Raw genomic sequence first — 12444 nt, 5'->3', positions numbered from 1 at the left:
TGATTAAGAACAAATGTGAACAGGAAAAAATGCACAATGAAGTTTTGGACACAAAAGGGTTATTCAGAAGTCAGCAATTAGATGCAAAGCTTCTCAAAACAAGTGAAGATTTTGACAGGAGAACCTTCCAGTTCTTCTTTCTCTGGATGAAGCACCGAAGAAAGGTGTGATTAATAAAAATCATTGTGCTCAAACACGAGTGTGCTAGAGACTCTGTTAAACAAACACTGTTCAACAGAACGTGATGGGCGGCTTTTCGGATTATAAACACTGAAGTGGAGAGACGGCCTTCAGGTGTTCTACAACGCAGCCATTTCTACATCATCTTATCACGACAACAGAACATAACCTTTGCCCTCTTTTCAGGATTCCCTAGGCAAAAACACCCAGAAACTGATCTATACATATGATGCTCTATTATATTAATTTCCTAGCCTAAAAGGGTGAGTGTGGACTTTGCTAGTGGCTCAGCTGAATGAGAGTTAGAGCCTTGGCAGGCCCAGGTGTGGGTTTGTGCGCACGTTAGTTTCCCATCCATCCTGAAGCCACTTCCAGCACATCCCTGATGTACCCGCAGTAAAAAAGATGCTTGCACATTTCGTGTTTGGTTTCGGACAGCTTCTCTCTGGTACAGAGCTTGTAACTATCCCTGATTACCCCCCAATGCATCAGGCTCTTTGTGCCGGGATTGTAGGGGTGCCCAGCCCCACACTCTCACCTTTTCATTTCAGCTGATTTGATGAGAAAATTTAGGTGGTCATGAGTTTGTGCATTTACCATATTTCTTATTACAAAACTAATGGCTTTGGGTAATAAAGGTACACAGGAAAAAGGGCATCTTCTCAGGAAAAATCGCCTAGTACCTGCTCTAAAAGGTTTCAGGCATCAGAAAGACTTGAGATAGATCATGTTTCTGCAGCTGTATGAGCTACTGTGCTTTAAGGGCTCCTATCTTAGAAGAAAAAAAATTCATTGTTGGGTGAGTTTTGTTTTGCTGTGCTTCATACTGCTCATATATTTCAGCCACTATAATTTTTAAAACTGCACTAAAACGCAGTCAAGTTCTTGTTGTCACAAACCACAAAGACAAATTCAATAATGTTATCAATTTTAGAAAGACAAAAAGTATATATACATATTATTGCTATTTTTTTTTTACCAACTTTTGGCCTGGTATAAACTTCACTATTTAAAATTATACAAAATAAGACCTTATATGATAAATCTTTATGCATAAAATGGTTGGTTAACTAGGTAAAGTACTCAGTTCTCCTTCTCCACACTGGTATAGCTTAAGTGTGCCATTTAATCAAATTTCCAGGCTGTGAGTTACAAGTTAAACACAAAACAGAAGGCTGCTAACCTTTGATGGAGGATAGAACAAATGGTCAAACCTTGAGCTTAGAAACATATTATATTTATGTGTTTCTCTTTCTAGAGTGGCAAGTTCAACAGTGGTTGTCTACTTTTGGGCGGTCATTACAGTAGCAATTTTGGGAGATGAGACCAAACTTTTCCATGCCACTTCTTATTGCTTCTCTTTCTCTGATTCCCCTGTGAACATTCACAACATGCACACACACACACACACACACACACACACACACACTCACACACACACATGCACACACACACTCACACACACACATGCATGCACACATACATACATACACACTCACACACATGCACACACATGCACACACACAGTTTACAGGACTGGATTCTAGATCTGAAATGTCAGTTTTCTAAACCAACCCCAAACGTGCTCGAGTTTGCCGCATACACTTGCAAAAGGATTAGACAAGAGCCTGGTTGACAGAGTCAAGTTCCTTAGCCAAAGAAGGTTCTGTTTTGTTCTGCTTTTAATGGGCCATCGTTAATTAAGTAACCAATGTCAACTGCAAATCAGCTTTAATTTGTTCAGGGTAGAAAATTGAAGAACACATACAAACCAAATTCATAAAATGCTTTCTTTAGTACTTGATGCTTTCCAAGTAGCCATAGCATTTTCAGTGGAGAAAGCAAAATCAGAAAATTTGAGGAGAACCGGGAATTTAAAAGTGAGAATTAAGAAACAGCACAGGAAGGGGAGACCATGAGTTAGAATCTGGTATATGCTATGCACTACTTACCTTCAAAAGTCAAATAAAACTTTCCTCTGTCAAACCAAACGAGGGAGGGCTGTTCATTCTCTGTTTGGCCAGGAGTTGAAGCGGGATGGGGAAGGTTAAGGAAAGGGAGAGAGAAGGACATGATGTGAGTTACAGAGCAGGTAATTAATCTCACTACGGGGAAGGGGAGGCACTGCATGCCGTTAGCGTGCAGGAAAAGGGAAGGCTGGAGGCTAGAGTTGTTTTTCTTTCCTTAAAATTGAGCAAACACAGCAAAATTGAAGCTATGGAGACTGAAGGGATGGACACGCGTGTAGGTAGCTTGAGGCTAGGCACTTGGACACATGGAGCAGACGTCTTCCTGGCCATGCACGGGGTGTCAGCAAATGTCAACTGTATTAATTTGGGCAAACTTTCATTCAGCAATTGCTGTATCCTTCTCATCTTCAATGTCACCCCCTTGCTTGTTGGCACAGTGATAAACTTGGCTAGCGGTTTATATGCAACGTTTGCTTAGCTTTTCAATGACGACAGCATTGCATATCAATTTAAAGTCCGCAGATGATGTCAGAGATCTCCTGTCCCTCTCTGGGGACCGCCTTAGGCATCCAGTCACAACACATCCTTTACTTCTGCACCAAAGAGAAGAGGCACTTCCAGTGGCGCCTCATTAACTGTCAAATCAGAAAGCAGACAATAGATTTCCGGGTACTTAAATCAGTTCCTCTGAAAATTCACACAGCAATGACTCTCGCCTGGGTTTGAGCCTTTTCTCTTTTTGAGAAACTGTCATGCAACCTGCTGCTCTTTCATATGTCCACTTAAAATAGGTTCAGGGACATGGCTTCCGTAATGGACAGGACATGTACAGGGTGCGTCTGAGAGGAACTGGGACTCATGAGGGGAGGAGCATGTCTATGAAGCTTCTAGCGCTCAGATGGAAGACAGCTTGGATTTGAAGTCTAAGTATCTAAAGATCACTCGGCTAGCACCATACCTGCAGGCATGTCACAGCGCCTTTCAAACGAGGGCAGTTTGTCATAAAAAACATCATCTTCTGACACTACAAACCAAAGAAACATAGACGAATGGAAAACAAAAGCTCAAGGACAGATTCCAAATGAAACCGAGAAGCGCAATATACCGACCAAGGCGGGGATGGTTTTCATGGCAAAAGGAAAGAACTTAAGGCTAAGACATTGGGATTAGGATGAAGATGGAAATCAATGAGTGTACTTGAGATGATTCTGTGAGGAAAAACTGAATTAAAAAGAGTCAGGGTTCAGCATCTGTCAATGTGGTAGAAACCAGCTGCAGGGAAGGAGTTATGCCCCACCATCTCAGGGACTATTAGTAATAATTAGTTTCTGTAAGAATACTTCCCTCAAATGCAGTTCTCAAGGGACCAGATGCACGTCTACTAACACAAATCCCAGCATAGCCCTGACAACTCAAGAAGATCACCAGGCACATACATCCCCCAGGAAGAAGGAGCTAATTTGTAACTTGACCAAAAAGCAGAAGTATAAACCCAGGGTTCCTTTGTGAGCAGTGTAGTTAATTTGCTTGTACTTGTTGTTGACAGTCAAAAATCATTTTTGAATGTTCGTATTATATTGGTATTTTTGATGATGGTTCCAACTGTGGCTAAACATCTTGGGAAGTTGGACACAGCTTTATGAGTTGGATGACTTTGAATCTCAACTATTTTGGATCTTTACCCATTCTCTTTTTACCAAATTACAAATACAAGGACTTGGTTCTTTTTAACTCTATGAAATTAAAAAACAACACCACAGGCTTTAAAGGTGTTATTAGAACCTCAATAGATAAGCAAATAAAACCAGTAATGGGGACACCTACCCTCATGGCAGAGAAGTTAAGCACAGGAATTAAGATCCATCAAATGTTTCATGCACAGTGACACTTCTGGAAGTCATTCTATTAACCTGCTGCCTAGACTTAGGATATATGCCAGGAAAACTTTTCTTTTTCAATTCTTTAGGTTCTAAGATTTAAAATGAAAAGTGTATACGTGAACATGTGTTTGAGAGTGTCTATGTGTTTGTGAGTGTGTATCTATGTGTGAATGTGTATGTGTGCATGTGAGCCTGTGAATGTATGTAAATGTGTGTGTGTGTGTGTGTGTGTGTGTGTGTCTGTGTGTGCTGAGGTGGGTTAGGGAGGCAAGTTCATACTGTGCCCAAGGAAGCCAGAAGAAGGCGCTGGATTTTCTGGAGTTGATTTTAGGTTTGTATACCATCTGACAAACTAAGTTTGTTAAGAATTAATCTCTTGAAGAACAAAAGGCACTTTTTACAATAAACAAATTAATCAGTTATAAATATACTTTGTATGTATGGATGCTTTACTTGCATGTATGTTTACGCACCACATGTGTGCTAGTGCCCTCAGAGGCCAGAAGAGGGCGCCTAATTCCTTGGAACTAGAGTCTTAACTATTGAGCCTTCTCTCAAGCCCCAGGTTCCAGGATGCTAACTGTCAATATTTAACTGTACTCATAGCTTCCTTCTTGGTAAAATGACTCAGAGAACGTCTGTCCCATCAAATGGGCATACAGGCACAGATGCTTGACAAAATACAACATCTTTTGTTTCCATTGCAGACTAACTCTGCATGAATAGAACTCCCCCACAAAGAAAGTTTATAAAATTTAGATTTGCTGCCCCATTAGAGAAAATACTTTAGGCTGCATTACTTAGAATAAGTCACTTTTACTCAAGTTAGGGACCAAAGAAGACATCAAAGTTCATCTGACACTCACTTTGTTATAGATTCCTGCCACATTAAAGATGCAAATCAAAATGCACAACTGCCAGGGAATTACCCTGTTATGATTAACGAGGCAGAAAATGCTTGCTTTTCATCATTTTGCCGTGGCATTCTAGGAAATATTTTACAAACATCTAAACAGATAAATAAAGAAACATGGAACTTCTCACACAGGAAGAAGCAAGTGCTAAAGTGGATATCTGTGAGGAGAGACAAGGTTCTGTCATCTCTCCTGCTAGCTCTTATCTGATTCTTATGACTTCAAACACCTTATTTTAGTCCATTAATAGCAATAGGTTTATTCTTACCCTCACTCACATAGTGCTGATCCTACGGGCACTTTCTAGCACAGGAGTCATCTATACATCTTCTCCATTCTAGAAGCACATCTTTTCACATCCTTAGCTGTCTACAGTTGGGGTGGCTCACAAGGCTAGTATGTAAAAAAAATTCTACCCTGACGCATTTGAGATATAAAATGTTTTTGTCATATAAAAATGATGACATTTTAAAAATTGATCGTTTCTTAAGTTAAAAAAATATCATACACTATGTAAGAACTCTTCATTATGGACATTTTCTTATAAATTATTGTATGTGGGAGATTTGATTTCCTTTTTTTTTTTTTTTTTTGAGATAGGGTCTCATTCTGTAGCTCAGGAGTGTGTGATTCAACTCAGCTTTCTGAGGTGTACTGCCAAATGTTGCACAGATTTGCACTAAAAATGCATCCACCAATTTCAGAAACTTGCTGTGGATTTTCAAAGTCCCCCAAACTGATGCTTATGGTGAGTTGTTATTTTAGGCAGAGCACAGACTTTGGGGGAAAACCGGAAACAATAGCACACAAGAGGCTGCTGCCTGGTCACTCTGCTATGGAGTAACTTCAGAGAAAAATGGCGGCCATGTGCCCCAAAGCAGAAAGGAATAAAGACCAGGTGTGTGAGGACTTTAGTCAGATGAAACCAAATCAAAACCGCAGAACCCAAGGAGCAGATGAGGATTCACCTCTCTGCAGGAGACATTTGGACCAGTTTCCTACTTGTCTGCAGTTTTCAAGTCCTCTGTGGTTCATCTTTGAAAGAAAATACACTAGGTTTGAGGAGGTGCAATGCTGCTGGCTGTAGCTGGAGATCTGTGCAGCCGGGAGTAGAGAACACGCTGCCCCAAAAGCAGGAACACTGCTCAGATTCCCTGTGCTCAGTTTCCTCCATGAGTTACAGTCAGTGGAAAAAACACACTGAATGGCCGGAGACAGAGTGTGGTTCTCTGTGTTCTGAGTGACAGCTCATGTTAATTCCTTCTTATCCCAACAAAGCAAATCAAATGGAGTGTATAGAATGAATGAACTTGAGGAAGCCTAACATTAGGACATGATTTGGCCAAATAATCACTGAAATCAAGAATACGATGGAGGAAGGTTAGTAATTACAAAAATTAACAAAAATAATCTGAGAAATGAGCTAATACTATTAATATACATTGAAAATCAGGGACATTTAAATTGTTCTAATTGATACAGAACAGCTATGTAGAAAATTCTAAAAAAAAATCTGTCTGAAAGGAAAAAAAAATCACATGAAATTGGGAAAGTGGTTATATTTTCAATTTATTAATTTAACCCAAACTTGAAGGTCTATGTGTGTGTTGGGGCAGGGGACGGTCTGGCTTAAAGTATAGAATGCAGATAGAGCTGAAATTTGCGTTGTGGTCCTTTGAGGCACACCACCTGTTTTTCTGGGAAGAAATGGGAAGTTATTTTCCAGAGGAGCTTCTGGCTTTATCTAGTTACTTCTCAAATGGGTGATTCTAGGATATGCTCTTCCATAAGTAGCAGCAGGAACTCACTGAACTGAGTGAATGATTCCCCCAAGCAGTGCAGAAGGGGCCAGCTGGTTTAACAGCATAGAAGAACTGGGGAGCAAGGTCACACAGGGAAGTGGGAAGGGAAGCTGGGATCAGACAACATGCAGTGGAAGGGGGGGAGTTGGGAGGTGTGATGGTGGGGATTCCCTCTGAGTCGCCCCTCTTAGCCCCCTCACTTTCATCACAGTGCACACCGAGAGAGAGGTACAGAGGTATTTGCTGAAAAAATGATAGCTCCCCCTGCCCCGGGGGGAACTCACCACGTAGCCCTGAAAAGCCATGTGAAAAAAAAAGTTCTCAAGTATCCCAATGCCAATGTCTATGACCTCAGATAACCAAAACTAATGAAGGTTCAAGAAAGCAAACTTTCCAAGATTAAAAATATATTACATCTGATCTGAACATTTTCTCTCAAAGGAGAAGAATACTTCTTGTTACAAGGAACATCCAAACATTAGCACCTTCCTTGGTGACTTCTTGAACACAGCATGAGAAAAGTCCTACAAAACACATGCATTCTCACATTCTGTAGACTGTTCATTTGTAAGGCTAAAGTGCTGCCTTCCTTAGCTGAGAAAGTGCTTTCAAGAGAAAACTGGTGGCTGTGGTAAACACACATCAAAACGACTTCGACAAGAAACAGGGCCTTGGGGAGCTCAGATCGTGAAGGACAGCCAGTCAACAACCACAAACACACAGAAAGAGAAAGATCATTTTACCAACTGTGGGGGTGGTGGCTGCGCTCAATGAGTTAGTTGATGATATTGAAGACGTGCTTTCAGCCCGGGCTAAGGGTGCTATCGGAGGAGGGCTGGAGGAGTGTATGGGTGGGCTAAAAGGTCTGGACTGTAGGAAGAAGAAAAGAGAGGAAAGTTAGACACAGGCAGCAGTCATACTTTGTTTCAGTCTTTAAAAATGTTTATTGCGCTTTATTTATTTTGTGTCCAGTTGTGTGTGCATGTCACAGAGTATACATGAAGGTCAAATGGCAACTTGTTTTTCCCAAGTGGGCCACAGAGATTGAAATCAGGACTTGGCAGCCAGTGCCAACATCACGGAGCCACTCTGCCAAGCCTGGTTTCTGTATCTTTATCGGCTCTCAGCCGTTGGTATGAAAACCCAGGTTCTTGAAAGCAGTGGCACCAGTTTCAAGGGATGGGACTGGATTAATACAGAGCCAGTGTGCTGGATCTAGGGGAGAAGTCATAAGCCCCAGCTTGTGAGCTCAGAGGCACTCTGGCTCACACGCGCTGTCTACAGGTGCCTCAGGACCTAAATTTGTGCACTCCTGTGATAGAACCTTCACCTGATGAATAAAGAGGACCAATCACTGGGCAAGGAGTAGGCAGGACTTCCGGGTCAGGGAGGGGACGAGAGGAGGCTGGAAAAGATGACTTGATTTTGGACAGGGAGAGTTTGGAGGACAAATGTAGCTAAGAGGCCCCGGTTTAGATGGCGGATCTGCCAGGATTCGCCACTAGAGGAGCCTAACTTGGAATGGCTTTCAAAATTAGGATGCTAGTTACTGCGTCCAGTGACTATCTTACCTGTTGATTCTAAGCTAATTTTGTACGCTGTTTTCCTTCTCGCTGCGACTCAGCTGCGTTCCAGAGAGAAAGGCAAACTGTGGGTTTGCAAGAAGTGCACCCCGTGTACATTTGGATGCGTGGGGCTGGCGTGGCAACAACCCACCATGGGAACGTAACTACAATTACTGTAAAAAGAATCCCCTCTTTCTCTCTGAAGATTCACATGACTGACTATCCGTGCTTGCCTCCAGCTGCCGCCTCAGAGCTGACAGCCCAGGCACCCAATTCCTACCGTGTTAAAGCCTGGCCCTTGTGATGGTCACGTGTGTAAGTGCTGGAATGCTTAGACCTGAAGTTGAGATGGTTCGTGTTAAGGGACTTAGGGATCTCATTCTGAGCAAACTAAGGCAGGGAGGAACATACCACATCTCCAACTCCAGGCTTTCCTGGAGGTAGCTTTGGCCGGGACGGAGGCCGAGGAGGAGGCGGAGGCGGAGTGGTGCTGCTGCAAGGAACTAACGGGGTGGCTGGCCGAGCAGGAGAGGATGTACCTGGAAAACACACGGGCGTTAGAAGCAGCAGGAAACACCGGCAGCCAGAATGCGGCAGTACGTCTGGCACGGATGCGATTTTTTCCCCCTTTTTCTTTGCAGTTACTATGCTAAACCTTTAGCACAGCACATTTCTTTTTCTTTCAATAAAAAAAAAAGTTCCTCAGCTGAACTATGATGGCGGGAAGCTGAAGCTTGGGACTGTGTTGTCATGTGACACCCAGTGAAAGGCAAATCCTTGATGGAAGGTGGACTCTGGCGACTCTTGGCTAGCCAGGAGAGGTGCTTCATTTTGATAACGTACACACAGGACTTAGGATACATTTTCTTGGTTTTGGTTTACGGTTAGTACTTATGTCCATGTTGAAAATGGAGGTTTAAACATGAAGGAAGGGGAATTCTTTTCCCACATTAGATTTTTTTCCTTTTGTAAACACAGGTAAGAAAATTACTCAATCGAGTGTATGTTAACTCCGAGTGCTAACATCATCCCTAGCCCACGTACGTGTGGTGAATAAAGGACACGAGTCCTTTGAGTGTCCAATCTTTATAATGGAAACACAGCAAGTACTTTGAAAGGGCTGTCTCCAGGGCCCTGTTAAGTAGGGGCTGTTACTGATTGTCTCTGGTGGTTTTTGAAATGTATGTTGGATTTACTTTTCTGGCTGTCCATGACAAGCGTATGAAACACAGGTGACACACAGAAGCTTGCATGCACACCGACTTGGCAGTCAGGGGCCTGCCTATCTTCGGTCAGAAGTCCGGGATGCATGGAGAACTACCTGGCCCCAAACCGTAGGAGGAGAAATCGATGTTCATACAGTTCTTGTTCAGAACAGTCACTGGGTTAGAAATAGCAGGCTGGAAACTCATGCCAAGGAAATTCCAGGAAATCTTCCTTTAGAAAAACACTCCTCTGCCTCCAAATTCCTTCCCTAGCTCCCTCCACACTCCCACCTCCGCACTCCCTCCCACCACTTCCATATGCCCCGTCTTACCAGTTGACTCCACATCCACCCGCCCCCACCTCCGTATCCTCCAACCTTCTCCACCCGCTCTCTTTACATAGCAAAACATAAATAATCAATAAAAACCCAATACCACCAGAGTCTTAGACCAGCACCTCAGTCCAGATTTTGAGATTCTCAAAGAACTTAGGATCTGAGAACCAAAATCTATCTCAGAATCATTTTCCATCTCAAGAGAGCTTCTGGGAGCAGGTCTTGCTTCTCTCGTTTAAAGGGTGGAATCTTGTCTCTGCACTGATTACACCTCCTAAGTGTGCAGACACTGTTACTAACCCTCCTCTACACCCTCACACAAGTCCCCTGCCAACAACTGTACACATTCATTCTACTCTTGCTGCGGTTGGCAGGATCTACGCTAGAGTTTTCCCTATGAGGCATTATCCTCACGCTTATCCTCGAGAATAGGCCCTCTTAGCATCTCAGTGAAGACTGACATCCTTTTAGTGGCGTGTGAGCACAAAGACCAAATGGTGTGCGTCTCCTGAAGCCTCAGACAGACTATGGACTGCTTCATTTTGCATCCAATCTACTTTCCTCTGGCACCTTGATATCTTGCACACATCTTTTTAAATCTAAATGGTCCCAGTAGTTTGTAAATATTCTCTTTAAAAACAAAGTGTGCTCTTTCATACTAAGTAGGTGTTATGCCTAACATAGTTTTAGAAGACAGAAGCAGCAGCAGTGTAGAGATAGACATATGTTCTTAAACAGTAGAGCTTTGTAGAAAGTTTTCATGGAAGGTTTTTTTTGGGGGGGGGATGGGTGTTCCATCTAGCCTTAGGACTATCTTTTGCTATGGGAGTGTTCCAAAATGTCTTTTCATGTGTCTATAGTCTGAGGTGAGCTCAGGCAAACATAAGCTTCAGAAGAGAAATTTAAGACTCCCTTTGAATAATGCTTAGACTGGGACGGTCCTCAGGTCAATATGACTGGGTGAAAAGGCTGAGTTCTGGCCCTGATACCTTTTTCTCAGCAATGAGTGGGATCTTTGCCTCTCTGAGACTCAGCTTTTGTGTCTCCAAAAGTTATACATGTTCTGTCTTACAAGGTACTTATAACAACTCACACTGAAAGAGCTTCTGCGTTTGGTAAACTCTAAGATGCTATCTAACACAAGGCAATTGATACTGCACATGCTGGTAAAGACATGTCTTTTGATGCAGGTATAGCCAAAAGTAGGAGAAAAATGTTATTAGTTGAAAAGTTAATTGTTTCCCTTTTCCTTTATAGACTCTTGACTTAAGTCACATTATTCTTATGAAAGCAATAGGGTTGATAGAGAGCACAGGAATGTACAGAACCTAATTCCTACTGGCCAGACACACAAGACTTAGCCGGGGACGTGCGGGACCTGATGAGTATCTAATAACTGAACCAGTGCTGCAGTTGTTTCTAGGACATTGCTCACTGGGTTCAGGTGTTATGGCTGCAGGAGCATATTTGCATAGCTCCACCCTCTCTGGTTTTTAACCATCCTTTCACTTTACCCTTAATTAAGGTCTACTCCCGAGAAGGATAATGTGATAAACACCGGGCAGTCCACTGTTAAGACGTAAGTTGTGCTATGGATGTTGCCAACCTTCACACGATCCTGGCCCATTTGCTGCTCTCAACCTGTTTCTGAAGACCACGTGTGTGTGTGTGTGTGTGTGTGTGTGTGTGTGTGTGTGCTGTGTCTCTTCCTATGTGTCTGTTTGGATGGGGTTGGGGGCAGTGGAGGCAGCTGATGTAACAGGCAGAGGCAGTGGTCATGGACTCCAACAGATCTTTAGCAGATTCAAGCTCTGCTACTCATAAGGTTTGTAAGTAGGACTCTGCCCACTCTGCAGGATAATACCGTGGGCCAGTGGTTCTTCTAGATTCTATACAAGAGCAAGATGAGCAAGCCATGGGTAGGAAGACAGTATGGAGCATTCCTCCATGCCTCCTGTATCATCTTGTCTCCAGGTTTCTACCCAGTTTGAGTTCTTGCCTAGGTTTCCTTCAGGACATGTAAGTGAAATGAATTCTTTCCTCATCAAGTTTCTTTTCACCATGGTGTTTCATCACAGCAACAATAACTCTAAGAAACAACTCTAGGTACTCAAAGTTATTCTGTGCGTGCATGTGCGTGTTCGTGCATGTGCGTGTGCGTGTGCATGTGTGTGTGTGTGTGTGTGTGTGTGTGATTTGCCGAAGGTCAGCAGAATGCTTCCAGAACACCACACAGGTGCCAGGAATAAGCATCTGAACTTCAGTGAAGCTATCCTCTATGTGAGGCTTAGGAATTTTTTTTTTTTTTTTTTGCTTAAAAGAAGTTAAGGCTATTGGAGCAAATTATTGGGTGCCAACTGTTTCAGAAGCAAGTAACTCTCCTGAGTTGTGCTGTGGGTGGGGTCTACACATGGTCATCAGCAGACACCTGTGATGGGTGCATACTGGATGTGGTTAAGCACACTTTGAGATGTTTAGGAAAAGCTGACCATGCCAGGATGTGTCACAAAGAACAGAATTCAAACACCTTACTGTTTACTAAATTTTCATTTTGGCCTGTTTGTCTACATTCCCACCAATACAAGATGGAGTC

General features: G+C 42.8%; 1 protein-coding gene across 1 annotated transcript in view; it reads right to left on the bottom strand.

The window, feature by feature from the left end:
• SGIP1 (SH3GL interacting endocytic adaptor 1) overlaps nucleotides 1–12444 on the bottom strand; it is a gene marked incomplete at its 5' end in the record, with an annotated part of 99305 nt that overhangs the window by 29959 nt on the left and 56902 nt on the right. The window contains 4 exons of the mRNA XM_080922129.1: nucleotides 2133–2192; nucleotides 3109–3174; nucleotides 7490–7616; nucleotides 8723–8850. Coding sequence (XP_080778255.1) covers nucleotides 2133–2192; nucleotides 3109–3174; nucleotides 7490–7616; nucleotides 8723–8850 — 381 coding nt within the window. The remainder of the gene's footprint in view (nucleotides 1–2132; nucleotides 2193–3108; nucleotides 3175–7489; nucleotides 7617–8722; nucleotides 8851–12444) is intronic.

Source organism: Micromys minutus (genome assembly GCF_963924665.1).
Source record: "Micromys minutus genome assembly, chromosome: 9".
In the NCBI taxonomy this organism is placed as follows: Eukaryota; Metazoa; Chordata; class Mammalia; order Rodentia; family Muridae; genus Micromys; species Micromys minutus.
The sequence above is the reverse complement of the archived record's forward strand: the minus strand, read 5'-3'. Positions and strand labels throughout refer to the sequence as shown.